Source organism: Periplaneta americana, chromosome 8, assembly GCF_040183065.1.
Source record: "Periplaneta americana isolate PAMFEO1 chromosome 8, P.americana_PAMFEO1_priV1, whole genome shotgun sequence".
Taxonomy (NCBI): Eukaryota; Metazoa; Arthropoda; class Insecta; order Blattodea; family Blattidae; genus Periplaneta; species Periplaneta americana.
The window spans coordinates 178,908,741-178,925,988 of NC_091124.1; the positions used below are offsets into that span (position 1 = coordinate 178,908,741).

The 17,248-nt window shown below is 34.6% G+C and overlaps 1 protein-coding gene across 1 annotated transcript in view; it reads right to left on the reverse strand.

The window, feature by feature from the left end:
- Positions 1 to 16,334, reverse strand: part of LOC138705278 (AP2-associated protein kinase 1-like) — a 55,050-nt gene extending 38,716 nt beyond the window's left edge. The window contains exon 1 of the mRNA XM_069834123.1: positions 16,181 to 16,334. Coding sequence (XP_069690224.1) covers positions 16,181 to 16,183 — 3 coding nt within the window. The 5' untranslated portion in view covers positions 16,184 to 16,334. The remainder of the gene's footprint in view (positions 1 to 16,180) is intronic.
- Between the last annotated feature and the right edge of the window lie 914 nt (positions 16,335 to 17,248).

A 17,248-nucleotide genomic window follows, 5' to 3' on the forward strand; every position in this document is an offset into this window, starting at 1 on the left:
TGTTTGTTTTCATGTTCTCGGAAATTAAACTACGTTTCGCTTTTTCAATCTTTTCCTCGACCATGAAAACGTCAACATACCGCTCTTGTAACGTATATCACTATAAAGAAAATAATCTGCCTTCAATGAGGGTGACCATAAAAATGCAGAATAAAACCATTACAGAATAATTTAGAAAAACAGGAATTGTTTCTTATACTTCTCAGACAAATCTAAAAATTACCATGGATACAGTTTTAATAAGTTCTCTTCCCTTTATCTATTGAAACAGTGCTGGCATCCCTGAATATAGCTCGACCAAGCGACATATACTACCTCTCTCGTCTGTCTCTTTCCTTTCCACTGTAAAGCGCTCAGACTCTCCTGAGCTCTAAAGCGCGCACTTTCCCATATGGACATCAGTTGACATGCCTGGCTTATAACGACAGTATATTCGCGCAATGTAGGAGGATACCTGAAGATCTACAGTTCCAGATTTTGGAAGGAAGCCTACTTTCAAATTATCTGAAGTGCAACAATTTTCTACTAAGCCTTATAGTGGTTCGCCGAGTCATCATAACCTATTATCACACCGGCTATGAATAATCCTGCAGATGAAAGCGCTTTAAAATGAAACAGAATAATCAGCCTTGTGCTGCGACAATGAAACCAGGTGGCTTGCAGCACTGACTTGTGGGTATGTTTCTGATGAATCATCCTCCACTATGTAGGTTGAGACCTTTAACACGACTGAGCCGAACAGAGGGTTTGTTCTTGTGCTGCCTGCGTTCTGCATGTACTTAAATTAAAGGTCTGAAGAAAGATGACAAGGAGCATGCGGAGATCCTGTTAGAATGCAAGTGGCAATTCAGTACACAACGAAGTGGAAAGCTCTTACTTAGGCTTTTTGCAGAGAGTCTTGATGGAAAGGAATGGGGGGTTTGTTACCTTCACCTCTCAACCCCGATCTACTTTCTTCACATTTCGCCTACTAAAATCAAAGGTCCGTCAACTTACACATCCTTCCGTTATCCTCAACTTTAGTCTCATAAGCTGAGATAGTCTTCTGAAATCCCGGTTGGATCGATTAACCGACTGGGTTTATAGCCCAGATTATCCCACTATAAGGCGAATGTAAGGTAATCTCACGACAAATCCTAAGACTAATTTCGCCAGATACCGTTTGTATGTCACCATTGCTACTGACGCTATATAACCCCGTTGTTAATATAAAGGAATATTACATTAGAGGCTCCAAAAGGCTCTTATGGCGGCGGAATATTAAGAATCCCACCTCACGAGGCACTGAATAGCAGTAAGGATGTCGGTCCTACACGCTGGCCGCTTTGGGACCAAAGGAAATACCTCTAGTACAGCTTTCTGTTAACCCTTCAATTGACAATATATTCTATAGGATACAACAGGTTAATAGCCTATCTATATTATATAATTTGAACTGGTAATGGAAATTACGGGAAAACGGCTGAACGGGTTTTAATGAATGATCCTTCATTTTGAAGCTTGGCATTCAAGGATTTTCAGAAAAATAGTAACTTTCAGTGAAGCGTTAGTTTTCCTACATAATTTTCCTATTTTCCAAAATCCATCTTTCGTCAATTTTGAGAACTAATTGCATTTCAGTATAAAACAAAACACACACTACAATAAACAATAGGATATTACACGAAGGCCATGACCTGCAGGATTGCTGACATATTTAGAGCTCAAATTCAATTGGTTATTAAAAACTTCAAGATTTACTAAAATAATTTACAGGTCTGATTCTGCGGTGTGTAATTTTTGTGAGTAGAACTGTGTATTGGATATTAAAATCTACAAAACTTGAAGTGGTTTGATGACATTATTACCATTATAAATGAAATATTATTGTAGTTAATGCCATGGTGTAATTATTTTTTCCATTTCATATTAATGCTATATTGATGATAGGAAAGTGAAACATTTTGGGGTTATGCAAGTAGATGTAGAGAATGTCTTAAATTAGATCTTCATTTAGTTTCAAACCTCTTAAATTTCGACATAGCCTAAGTGTTTCAGGAAATGTATCTTCCTCACGTACTGAAAGCTGGACAGTGCGAGGACGTGATGTTTCATAGTTTGACCTTCACTAAGCGAAGCGTGAAATAAATTCAGAGCACACTGTATAATTTCCTTGTTGATGTCAGCTAGGTTTCGAACCAGTTCACTCACGCAATCTGTGGTACATATATGCATCTCGTTAGTTAGTTCACATGAATAGTACCAACCTTCAGTGAGTTTATTCCGGATTTCTATTTGATCACCCGGGTAGCTCAGTTGGTAGAGCAGCTGGCTACGGACTGGAAGGTCCGGGGTTCGATCCCAGGTGGTGACAGGATTTTTTCTCGTTGCCAAACTTTCAGAACGGCCCCGAGGTTCACTCAGCCTCCTATAAAATTCAGTACCGGGTCCTTCCCGGGGGTAAAAGGCGGTCAGAGCGTGGTGCCAACCACACCACCTCATTCTAGTGCCGAGGTCATGGAAAGCATGGTGCTCTACCTCCATGCCCCCCCAACTGCCTTCATGGCATGTTACGGGGATACCTTTACCTTTTTTACCTTTGCAAGATGAGTAAGTTACATGAAATTTCAGTCAGGTTTATTTATCCGAAATTAGGATATCTATGCCAAATTATCTGTACGCTGTGTTAGTGTACTATAATACAGCTGAAAATATTGTTTTCCTATATCTATATACTCGAAGTAATAATTTGTACTTTGTACCTAACTTAGGAGCAAAGTAAGTAGAAGATGAATTTTATAGGGTTATTCAGAAGTAGTAGATGAATTTTATAGGGTTATTCAGAAGTAGGTAGAAGATGAATTTTATAAGGTTATTCAGAAGTAAGTAGAAGATGAATTTTATAGGGTTATTCAGAAGTAAGTAGTAGATGAATTTTATAGGGTTATTCAGAAGTAAGTAGTAGATGAATTTTATAGGGTTATTCAGAAATAAGTAGTAGATGAATTTTATAGAGTTATTCAGAAGTCACGAAATACTTTAAAGTTCTCCAATTTTGTTAACAAGTAGGTTAATATAATAATACTGATAATGATAATAATAATAATAATAATAATAATAATAATAATAATAATAATAATAATAATAACAACAGGTATGAACCAATTTATAAAAATAAATATATCCGAGCTCCAAATATTCAGATCGCCAATTATCCGGATCACGTTTCAGGACAGTTTAATATTGTTTATGCAAAGAAATTTGCATACGTGTAGGCTTTTTTATTTCGTGTACTATACTACCATACATAACTAAATTTCTGTTCGGTATGGAATAATTTTAATCCATTGAAAATTCTAAATTTGTTTGAATATGTGTAACTTGGTTCATTATAAACTGTAGGCCTGTAGTCATTTTGCACTTTTAATACATACAGTAGCTTAATATCTACTGTTGTTTCTAAACTCTTTTCACATCCGACTCAATTATCCGGATTCCTGCATATACGGATCATACTACCTCTTGTCAGTCCGGATAATTGGAGTTCTACTCTACGTTGATGAGTAGATCATCTGCTATAATCTCGCAACTTGATTCAGATTGTATGCTCCATATTCTAAATTATGTCTTATTTTCTGAATTTCTTGTAAAACCCTCGCAGCACTCACATCGATTTCTACAAATTATTGTCTTCAACATTTCTTATCTGCCACGGGACCGGTCTCGTTAAATAATTTTTACATGCTTCTGTAATGATGACAAATTGCAGGAGTCGTGCCTCAATTCGTTTAGAGTTCCATTATTTTCTGGTATGAATTACAAAAAAGAAAAAAAAAACACAAACGTAATAATTTTGATGCTGATCGGTTACTTTATTTTTCATTGTCTAGGAATGGATTTATTCAATTTTTTGACGTGAAACGTTTAATACGCCACCAAAAAGAGAGAAAACTTATAACCTTTTGACCAGGTTTTCCTGTAAACTATGGTGTCACTCTTGGACGATAGAAACAGAAGATATGGTAACTTTCTTACACAACCCATGGCCTACTCTATTGCAATAAACTCCGACGTGTCCACAGCTTTGGAGTAACGGTAGCATGTCTGACCGCGAAACGAGTGGGTTCGGGTTCAAATTCTTGTTGGGACATGTTACCTGGTTGAGGTTTTACCGGTTTTTTCGTCAACCTATTAAGAGCAAATGCTGGGTAACTTTCGGCACTGGACTAATTTCGCTGTCATTTTCACCTTATGTCACTCAGATGCTATATAACCACAGAGTTCACAAAGTTTCGTAAAATAACAGATAAAAAGCTCCAACGTCACTCGAGGTCCTTGTATCCACAAGATGTGGTTACGTGTCACGTGATAATATAAGCGTAACTGCCTGGACGAGTCCATTAATGTCCAGAGGTGCATGTATATGTATAAGCTATATGGACGAGTCCATTAATATGGAGGTTTGTTTACATTATTTTCAGAAAGTGTATCTCAGTAATGCTTCGTCATAGAAGCTAAGAAAGTACATAGTGTATTTTATTACTTTGCACTGCTCCGTCGATATAGGGTAAAGCCAATGTTCACCTACTTAGAGGTAACATGCGGAGCTAGTCGCCTGCAATCGGCAAGCGGTATTGCATGAAAGTCGAAGAATATTATGCACAGGATGATCGATCATATGGGAATGGGTATTTAAGAGTTGTTAACTCATTATAAAAAGAGAATCTGATACAACGTTGATACAATAGTACATTATGCAACGAGCCTATAATGGTAGTAATTAAGACGCGAGTAAGTTTGATTATGAAACGAGCGCAAGCTCGTTTCATAATTTTCATACGAGCGTCTTAATTACCATTATAGGCAAGTTTCATACGACTTTTTTTGCTCGACCATATTTCTAACTTGAAATTATTCATAAGTATTCATGTTATGGTTATCTAAGTGAAGAGCGGAACTGACCTTCGAAATTGTGAGATGTGCGCAGACGCGAAAGTATTGATTTTTTCCGAGGGACGAATGTAATTGACCTTGATATAATCTAGAGAATAACATGAGCATTAATATTGATATAACCTGGAAATTGATTTAGAAAAACGAGATGACAAATTGAATTTATTTAAATATTATTTACAATTAACGCTAATTATTATAGTAACAGAGCATAACCTTCTGCGACAGTATTGGATTTCCAGCCTCCGTGACGTTTTGCTAATTGTCTTTCGATTGCATATCCGAGAATAATCGATACTGGCGGTTTTATAATGGTACAAAGCTGACTTGTCATTGGCTGAACAACTGAACTATAATGAATAGGTGTACTTTAATGAGGTGCATTAAAGGGCTATTACCAGGTGTATAATTACTACATTTCGGCATGGTCGAGCATAAATTAATTTTACTTCCTAGAATATATCTATTTATAAAATACAATAATAAGTAAATACCTAAGTGAATAAGTAAATAAATGAGTGTGAATAAATAAATAAATAAATAAATAAATAAATAAATAAATAAATAAATAAATAAATAAATTCATAAATGGTTATTTAATGTAGCTGTATCAACTATTAGGTTATTCAGTGTGAATGGAATAATTCTGATAGCAAGATAGTATTTGACGAGATGAGGCCGAGGATTCGCCAGGTATTACCCGGTATTCGCTTTACACTTGGGGAAAACTTCGGAATAACTCCAACCAGGTAATCTAAGTAAGAATCGAACCCACGCCCGTCCGCAGCTCCGGATCAACAGAAAAACGTGCTACCGCGTAAGCTACACTGGTGCCTTATTTACTGAAATTAATTTTGAGATAATGATGTCAAGCGTCTCTGTAACAAAACTGTATACTTTTCATTGATAGTTCAAATCTACAACATCAGAAAGAAGTTGCGTACGTTTGTAGCCATTTCTGAACCTTGTTGCTACAGGTGAACTATATGTGAGAAAGACGCGCTTCCTTCTTTGTATTGTAATATGACAATAAAAAGAGCAGTCGTTAGAACTTGAACATCATCCATTAGTTGCGCTATGCACAGGATTGGCGTGTACGGAACATATCTGATGAAAATTATATAAAATCTGAGAAACTCTGCAGCTTTATCCGGGTTCTGTAACAACGGAACTGAGGCAATATACTTACTTTCATCTAAATATCACCCAGAGGTTTTCAGTTCATGACTGTTGTCTGTAATTTTGTGGTAGGCCTATATTGATAGTTTGTAATCCTCAAGTAACAGAAGGCGGAATAGAGTTAAGATCTAATCCCTCAAGATACGTAATAGTAATGATGGTGATAAAGATGATTAAATTTGACTACTAAAAATAACATTTATTATGTTCTGCGGAGTAAATTATGAGATATAATTATATAGAAAAATATCCGAAAACATAGATTTACAAAATATTACAGTATTATTCTTATAAGGAAAAGCGATAATGGAGAAATCTATATCTATCTATCTACTGTATACTAATAACAAATCTGCAGCCGAAATTTTTCTGGTAATTTTCGATTTTCCAAAAATAATTGGTCCTAACATATATAATTAACCACCCTGAAACCGAAAATCTCTTTTTTCAAATTTTTGTTTGTCTGTCTGTCTGGATGTTTGTTACCTTTTCACGCGATAATGGCCGAACCGTTTTATGTGAAAACTGGATTATAAATTAAGTTCGTTGTAACTTAGATTTTAGGCTATATGGCATTCAAAATATTTTGTTTAAAAGGGGGGTTATAAGAGAGCTTGAATTAAATAAATCGAAATATCTCCCTTATTATTAATTTTCATGAAAAATGTTACGTAACAAAGGTTTCTTTAAAAATAATTTCTGATAAGGTTTATTCTATGCAAAATTTTGATAGGACTGATATTTAATGAGATAAATGAGTTTTAGAATTACAATAACAACGCCATCTTAAGCGGCTGAAATGAAATAAAAACAAATAACTTCGTCTATAAGAGGCCTTGGACAACAACAAACAAAAGCTATTTCTGTGTTTGTATGAAGTAATATCGAAAGCTAATTAACCGATTTGTATAATTAATTATTATTTCACCATTGGAAAGTGTAGTTTCTCTAAATGGACATAATGCTATAATGTTATTACAGTAACTTCTGAGTGAACTGAGGACAGGTAAGATTAAAATAGCGAATTAATTATTAAACGATTTATCCTTCTATCAAACACGAATGTTCCCTGGATCAAACGTCCTATTTTAATTATGTAATTACTTTATATTTATTTCTAACGGGTGCAGCGGAGCGCACGGGTGCGGCTAGTAGTTTAATATAAATTTAAATAAATGAGTCTGCCAGTATTACCCATTAGCTCCGGTATTGTTAAGTGTTGTTTAATGTTTACATTGCCGGTGTCATTTCAAAATAGCGGAAACATGTAAAACAAAATAAACTAAAAGAAAATTTTGTATTAAATACAATTTTATTTTTGGTAATCAGGAACCTGTTTTAGAATATTTAAAAATACAGATTATCAATTAACAACTAACATGTAAGGGATTGTAATTGCCTGTAACTCTGTTAAACAGTGCAGTATTATTAATTTGTAAAAGTTTTACATCAGCCAATCAATCAATTAGTCTTTATTTAGTCAGAAACTCTATATATACGGCGAGTAAAAATATAGATATACCTATAATAAAAACATTTAAATTTGTAAGATAAATAGTTTAAAAAATATCAATATTAATATCAACAAATTATTGAATATTATAAAATTAATTAATTAAGTAATTAAATTATTTCGAGAATAATTATATTTAAGGTTGAAAATTAACTTCTTTATACTTGTTTCACACTTGTTAATGTAACGTTTCTAGATAAATAAAGAAAGTTATATACAAAAAAAATGTTTAAAGGCAATTATGAACTGAATCGAATGGAGTGGGCCTAGGGAGATAGTTTATTAAGTCACTAGTAATCGTTTAAAACCATTTTTTTTTATTTAGCTAATCTAGAATTTGTTACTAAAAGTTAACAGTTACTAATATCTTGTAGAATTATTATGAAGGTGTAGATTTACTTACATACGAATATGTAACATAGGCTATTGTTTTTACTTGAATTAAGCAATTAAATATTTTTCGATTATTACTGTAATTGTGCCTTCACTAATAAACAAAACGCTTACAGCGGGCTTCAAAGCTAGATACACTAAATAGGAATATACTTCTTTGTAATTTAAGAGTCCTATTTACACTACTATTTCTCCAAATACGAATGCCATATAGGCCTATCAATATATTATACAAGGTACATAACAAGCATAATTGAGGAATTTCTTGGATATAATTCTTTTTAGGTATCTTAACAAGTAAATCACCTTGATATTCCAGCACGCACAGAATTTATATGTGACTCCCAAGTTAATCTAGAATCCAGAGTTAAACAAAGTAATGTAATATGGCAAGAGCCTTTGAGTACAGTCTGTCTAAAAGTAAATTTGCTGCGTTTTGTTAGTGTTAAGATTTAATTCAGTGGCCCGAAACTAATCACTTACGTCTTCCTAGGACTTCGTCACAACTTGGTTTAAAATATCCAATATTATTATTGGAAGAATACATTGGTATATCAGCAAACGTACGCATTTAATATGATATTAGAAGGCAAATCATTAGTCGACTAAAAGAGTGCCCAATACCGATTCTTGGGGAACTCCCATATCAATTGCAATTAAGTTTTAATATTTATCACTCTAATATAGGCTACACTTTGAATGATTTTTAAACAGATCTAAGGAAATACATTTTTACCATAATACTCGGTTTACTAATAATAATTTTATGAGATACAGAATGATTTGCCGTATTTTTAGCAGTCATTGCATGTGCTTATATTTTATTCTGAAATAGATTAGAAGCTCGCTAAACCATATTTCAGTAATAGACCTTAGTATGAAATATAGAAAATTGCCAAGAAAAACTTGAGAGTCTACAAATTTCGCTATATTGGCGACACTGGATTTTCTTGTTGTATAGTAGAGCGTCTCGTTTAGGCACAATGAAAACATAAACAAAGCGCAGGTATCGTGTGGGGGGAGGATGAGCCGTACGTAAAACACAAGGGATGCAAAAGGTTTTAGTTACAACATTTATGGCGAAGCATTAATTGAAATTATATTTTGCTCGAGATCGTGCGTATTTGTTTTGTTTCCGCACAAAACCAACCCGCGGTAAGTCTAAAATTCCACATTCAGTATTCCCAACCGAACACACATAACAATTTCCCTCTTCTTACCGCTTAAGTGACATATTCATTTTACTGTTTTAGGCTTTTAACATATTTTTAGAGACGTTCAATATAGTAATAATTATAAATTGGAAACTTACGACTGCATTTTTACCTAAATTGCACTATTAATTATTGTTTTCAAATATTTGCAAAAATTAAGTAAACTCTACAACTCCACTAAAGTTACTGCATTTCGTGATGCATGTAACATTAAGGAATCCGTTTGTTTTAAATTCGCATTTATAGACTGGGGGGAAAAAAAGACAGGCGTATATCACGGCCTGCTGGAGTATAGTAAACACAGAAAACATTTTAAAGCAACAATGTTGAAGATAGATATTTTTGTTTTCCAAAATTGCCGTCATTTAACAGAAACCAAGATGGAAATTTCATTGCAACTAATTAGAAATTCGTCTTTCAGGTATGTAATAAACGATCTTCGCACAAAATAATGTACGATACACGAGCGGTATGTTTTCTTTCAATTCTCGGAAATTAAAAAAGCTCAACTACGTTTTGCTTTTTTAAACTTTTCCTCGAACATGAAAACTTCAACATACCGCTCTTGTAACGCATATTACTATTCCAAAGACATACAAAACAAAAGAACACAAATTGCATAACATCATCATATACACATTTTAGCAGGCAAGCAATTTTAACCTTAAAATAATTCAATATAACAAATGAAATTTTCCTACTTATATGATGTTGCTTTCAAGCAGCATTTTTTACGGTCACGAATTTCATTTTGTGTATGACTAACGTAATACCACCGTCTTCTGTGGCCGAATTAACAAAACTACAGTTTATTGGTCTGAAGTGTCAACAGTATTTCCTAAACATAATTATCTCTTATCAAAATTCAATTTTTTCAGGTAGAACAATATACTTTAATTTGTTAATTTGGCTACAGAAGACGATGGTATTATGTTAGTCATACAGAGAATGAAATTTATGACCGTAAAAATGCTGCTTGAAAGCAACATCATATAAGTAGCAAAATTTGATTTTTTATATTGCATTATTTTAACGTTACAATTGCATATCTGTTAAATATGTATAAGCCTATGATAACTAGACTTCGTTGAATTGCCACACGCAGCATGCAATCAGGTTGCCGATGTACGGTAGTATAGAGGAGGCGAGCGACCTCCCGGTCTCCTAGTATAAGCAGTTCATGTTAAGAGTTGTGACCGGTCCAAATAGATAGAGCAGCTACAGCTAATGTATACCTATGTAAGCACTTGTTTTTGCATTACTGTGGTTGGAATAGTCAAAGCTTAACATTTGTTGAGTCCGACAAAAATTCAATCAGACATGATGCGATATAATACTTCATAATTGCGTGTGTTTATAGAGGAGTTTGGTAGGGGCTACTAAGTATTTCAGTGTTAAAGAACAAACCATTTTTTGTAGAAAATATGTACCTATTACATCGTGTGTTGTTGAACGTACATTTTCCCAATATAAAAACTATTTAAGTGACCTCGGAGGAGGTTCACTTTGCAGTCGCTGAAAATGTACGTAACTCTTAACTGCAATGCAATATTCAAGGATGATGTGAGTATCTTACATTTAAGAGTTAATATATGTCACTATAAAATAATTGTATATTTACATGTTTAGATATTTTCTACTTCAATGATCATTCATTATATTTCTTGAATGCAGGCTACAGGTTTTATTGTAACCGGAGTATACTGCTCAGTGTTTACAACGGAGGCATACTTCATCCGTTGCACGCCCCCTTCTCATACAGTCTATACCGCGTGGGCAGTAAACCTTGCGATTCTCGTGGCAATTCCACGAAGTCTAATGATAACATTATGCAATTTGTGTTCTTTTGTTTTGTGTGTTTTTGGAAAATATAATTTCAATTAATGCTCCGCCATAAATGTTGTAACTAAAACCTTGTGCATCCCTCGTCTTTATCGTACGGCTCGACCTCCCCCCACACGTTACCTGCACTTTGTTTACGTTTTCTCTGTGCCTAAACGAGACGCTCTACTGTAAGTGGTCAACCATAGTGAGGCGTTGATTGGTCTACAATTCAGTGGCGTAGCATAAAATTTTGAGCAGGGGAAGCTAACTCAAGTTGTCTTTCATGTACATATGAGAAAACGTATTACAAAAATATAGGCTAGCCTTAAAATAAATAGCAAATAAATGTCAAGTCAGCAGTCCGACGATTGGTTGGAACCTCGTAAGTAACACCAATAAGGCATGGCCTCAAATGATACGTAGTAGAATATGATTTCACGGTTTACACATATCTCTAACAAATAGACAGTCATTTGTTTTTTAAATCGCACTTTTGTTCGTAAGTCAGCCTTGATAATACAATTGTCCTAAAAAATTCAAGTAAATTAGTGTCAGGAACTGTTATTTCACTCATTATTTATTATATCAGCCACAATGCACACTAACACTTCAACTGAATACAACTGACGAAAAGGGATAACTCGGAAACTTTCAATGTAAAAGCTAGCTTCTTCCGTGCCTTGCTACCAGGATAGTTTAGTTAGAAAGGGATGGAAAATCTGCGGGGTGGGTAACACAGAAGAATGAGTGAAAGAAACCAGTATGCTTGGAAGCTGGTGTGTGCAGGCTTCTTGTTTACTGCTGCATCACAAATCATCCTGAGCTGCCGCATCACAATATTTAACGCATAAATATAAACTCTATTAAAATTAATAAATAATTTTGTTCATAAACTGAGGTTTATTATGAAATTATTATTAACTGGGGAAGCTGAGCTTTTTAGCTTACATTGACGCTACGCCACTGCTACAATTTAAACCTACATAGAAACCGCCAAATTCAACAGAATGATAGTCGTTCAGCGTGGTTTCTTTCAAGATTATCACTGAGGATCTGGTTGATATGTACATCTATTATCAGACAGTACAACTTATTTGACGATGCGTGTGAAAGGTAGAACAGTAATTGTTTGTGTACTACATCAGAAGTCTGATTAGTGTAGTATGTTACTGGTCAGGGATGTATGCAGTGGAGGAGGAAAGAAACTGACCAACCTACCCCATTATCTCCTGGCTTAGTTACCACATGAGCGATGCCTTATTGGTGTCACTCATGATGTTTAAACCTGTCTTCAGACAGTTGACTAAACAACAACAATGAGAATAAAATAGCAGTTTTGACCGAGATAAGGAAAAAAAAAGGAATTTACACAATGAATGGTTAGCAAATCCAATGAAAAAAAATACGAAGTTATTTTTTCGAGGTTAAGCTCCACTTTTCTCTGTTGGATATTGGTTATGAGATCTTATACCTTGGAATAGTGCTTCCATTGTATCGGAACTCATCTCAAATCTTTCATTATATTCCTAGAGTGATAATGAATATATTATTTGTTGTTGCATTACGTCTTCTTTGCATTAATATCTTCATCTGATTGTAAGTCACTAGTATTGTAAATAATTTTATGCTCGACCATGCCGAAATTTAGTAATTATACACCTGGTAGCAGTCCTTTAATGCATGTCATTAAAGTACACCTATTCATTAAAGTTCAGGTTTTCGATTATTCTCGAATATCCAATCGAAAGACAACGAGGGAGGCTGGAAATCCAATACTGTCGCAGAAGGTTATGTTCTGTTACTATAATAATTAGCGTTAATTGTAAATAATATTCAAATAAATTCAATTTGTCATCTCGTTTTTCAATTCTAAATCAATTTCCAGGTTATATCAAAATTAGTTCATGTTATTCTCTACATTACATCAAGGTCTATGACATTATTGTTCCTCGGAAAAAATCAATACTTTCGCGTCTGCGCACATCTCACAATTCACGAGCTATGCACAAGGTCACTTCCGATCTTCAGTCAGATACAAATAAAATGAATACTTCTGAATAATTTCAAGTTAGAAATATGGTCGAGCATAAAAAGTCGTATGAAACTTGCCTATAATGGTAATTAAGACGCTCGTATGAAAATTATGAAATGAGCTTGCGCTCATTTCATAAACAAATATACTCGCGTCTTAATTACTATCATTATAGACTCGTTGCATAATGTACTATTACAATTGCTTTAGTTTAACTCTTATTTGTGTGCAGTCAGCCATAACATAAATTTAATAAATACGTAATATTTATTTTATTTATGCATAATTTGTTGTTGCACTGTTGAACTTTACACACGTAGGAACAATAAAATTGTGGAAAATATACTAGCTTTACAAGAAAATTTACATATTTGTAAAAATACTCCTGCAATTTGAAACAAAACACATGTAAAGTATGTAAAATTTTCTTTGTAAATATATTTGACTTTATAGAGTTTAACTTTACAAACTTCAGATTGTGAAGCAGAAATGTGTAATATACAAAGAAAATTTACAATTTACAAGAATTGTAAACATTATAAAATATATCCCACGTGATTATAGAAGAACGTTACATGTGTTCACTGACATAGTTACAGTAAATCATATTATAACGTGAGTAGGCCTATATGAAAAAATGAAACAAGACAATGCTATTAAATTAAAAAGAATGTCAGAAAAAATTGAAGAGTCCACTGCAAGAATGATGGATGTCACTTATCGAAAATGAACCAAGACTGTCAATGCATAGCTTAAGACATGTAGAATGTACATTGAGAGTTATATGGCATTAACACTGATAGTCATTGTCCAGTAATGATCGGAAAATCACAGTTAAGCTTTGAGCCCTAAGCATTTCAAACTTTCAATTGCTTCTCCTGCAAAATGCATTCCAAATGACATCCATCATTCTTGCAGCGGATTCTTCAATTGTAATAAACAATATTATTATAGAAGATGTTATACTGTAGCAAAAGGAGCAATTGAGTTATAGAAATAAAATTAAATAGATTCAACCAAATGAGGAGCAAAATTATAAGTAAGAAAGCAAATAAAGAACACAATTATTTTTTTATAAAACTACGGCTTTTGTTCGGAAATCTGGATTAAAATACTAATAACAACTTCTGAAAGAGGAAACTTGTATTCCTCATAAGAGTTACAGATTACACTAGGAAGACCCAGATAAAGAAATGCAAAAATTAAGAAAGGACTAAATATTTTCAGTTTAAATAATAAAATAATAAAGTAGCGATAACATAGTGACATAGTGACAGATTGAAAGATGTTCGGATAGCAAAAAAGAACTTTTTACACCACCTCTAATGAAGAAAAAAGTAATGAAGGACGATCAGATATTTTATGGATAGGCTATTCTTCACCTGACATAATTAGGAACATTAAATCCAGACGTTTGAGTTGGGCAGGGCATGTAGCACGTATGGGCGAATCCAGAAATGCATATAGAGTGTTAGTTGGGAGACCGGAGGGAAAAATACCTTTAGGGAGGCCGAGACGTAGATGGGAGGATAATATTAAAATGGATTTGAGGGAGGTGGGATATGATGATAGAGACTGGATTAATCTTGCACAGGATAGGGACCGATGGCGGGCTTATGTGAGGGCGGCAATGAACCTTCGGGTTCCTTAAAAGCCATTTGTAAGTAAGTAAGTAAGGCTATTTTTCTAAGATGGAAAAGGCTAGGACTGACTTAATGCATGAAGAAGAAGAAGAAGAAGAAGAAGAAGAAGAAGAAGAAGAAGAAGAAGAAGATGATGATGATGATGATGATAATGATTTCTAGAAATAATTATTTCCTTATAGGCTTATTATTCTTATCTTCCAAGATGAATTCTTTTCGAAACCTAAGTGAATGTTCGTACAATAGGCATCACTGATCACAGTTTTCAAACCAACGTTTTAGAAATATAGACGTTTAGAGAGTTTTACAGATTTCAAATCCGTTCTTAAAACTTATAATATAGTGACTAGCTTCAAAGTGAATAATTACAAATCACAAATACACCAAGACAAGAAACCAAAAAGAAGAGTTAATAGATAACACAACATTCAAGGAGACAGGAAAAATCTTACTAAATGCGATATGAGAAAAAGGGAACCCTATGGCATGCAGTAAAAGTACAGATACACGGTATTTGATCACGTATCATGATTTGTATCAGTAGTGATTGTGTTGGGAGATAATTGTGTCGGTTGTGAGAAAAATTATGAAGTAATGTACGATCCCACGAGAAACTTTAAATCAGCTTAAACAATTTAAAATTTCTGATGCCACTATTGATCCCATAGGATCTCATGTGTTAAAATCACCCTTAGCTATAATTAGTAATCATTTGTACCCAACAAACTTTTATTGTAAATGATTTCCTATGTTTTCGTATCAATTATCTTAATGTTTTCTTTTTCCTTTCAAATTATCACACAATTGGTTTTAATGATTATTCTTTATGAATTGATTAGTAGGCCGATCTATTCGAACACTTATTTAGGGCGGCTTTTTTGTTTAAAAAATTCGATGTAAGGGTGATAATTAAATTATTTTTAAATTCCCTTTAAAATTCTATATTTGAGCTTACTTTGGAATTGTGACAAGGAGCCCTCAAAAATATTTTTTAGGGTAATAATAAATTTTAATTAATTAAGATGCAATTTAATTTATTTTGCTTTAATTTAATTGAAAAAAAGTTTTAATTAAAATGTTTAATTATTATTTCTATTATCGCCCTTCACTTTAAGAATCCAACAATTAGCATAAAATTGCAAGTAATGAGATGCAGAAAATTATTTCCTTATGAAAGAAAACGGATCTTCATTTTTCCTGCCGGAAGCCACCCGCAGGATTCTTTTTTTAAATTTGCAATTTTGATATTAAACAATTATTTGTCCCTTGGAAATATCAGTTATGCTGGTAATTTATTTTTCGAAGTGAAAGTTTATTTCGTCCTACTGGAAAGTGAGATTCATGTGACTTTTATGGAAGTTAGAATAAATTATTTAAAATCTGTGGCCGACAATAGGCATGCGATGGTTAGTACATGAATGGTGAAAGAGGTTCAGAGTTGAGGCCGTACCATTGCGGAGATCCTGGCCCCAGCTGCTCGCCGCCGCGCTGAGATGCTGTCTGAGTGTCTTCTCTGCCGGCGCGCCTCTCTCACAATATATAGAGCAGTGTCGGTCGCGAGCAGGAAGACGAGTGCTGAGGTGGAGGAGGGCGACTCTCTTTTCACTGCGCCCCACCCGTCCCACTGCCCCACCCGCCAGCCGCTCTGCTCCGGTTCATCTCACAGCAGACTAAATCCTTGCAAAATTGTGGAAGGAGGGGAGCACCTCTCACAAACTTGAAAATAGGTACTTCTTGATATCTTACTTTTGAAGGCTGTGCCAAGACCCGCAGGTTTGTCTTTGGGTGGAACCACTGTAGTGGGATCGAATCCCGTTAGGCTATGGGTATTTGTTAAGGTCTGCGCACACCAACGCGGGACGCGGGAACGACAGCGAAACTTGTAATCCCGCGATCGCTGCGAAATTCGTCGTTATCTTCACACCAAAGCGGGATGCAGTCTCGAATTGGATGCTTCTTGTAGTTGCCAAAGATGATCATAGGTTCGTTCATATACTGGGTGTTCATTTCAAAGTGTGTCATGACGCCAGTGTTGATGAGTCAGCGATTTGAAGCGAGTTTCAGCTTTTATGTCAGAGAAGTTGCCTATTAATCAAGGCGTTCAATCTGAACTTGAGAACGTGTACGGTATAACTTGAACGTCGTAGCAACAGATGGCGGTCTGTAAAGTCTGTGTGCTACCATAACCTCTTTCGAACTGTGTTTTGCTCGGGCAAGTCGTACGCAGGGTATTTGTTATCATCGGTTGCGTACCACAACATTCCACAATACAAATCAAATGCTCCGTGTCCATGTTGACCGTCGAAATTAATGTCAACAAATACGTAAGTAAGTAATCGTCTTAACCTACTCCACATATCTCGACAGTAAGAAAAAAACTCACCTCAGTACATGTTTCCAAACAGTTCACATTCCTGCCACTACCGGCGTTACAGTACGTATCGGTAAGTACTCTTCAGAATGAACGCCGTACTTGCTAGGCAACTTCTCTCCCTCTTAGGTTATACACCTCTGCGGA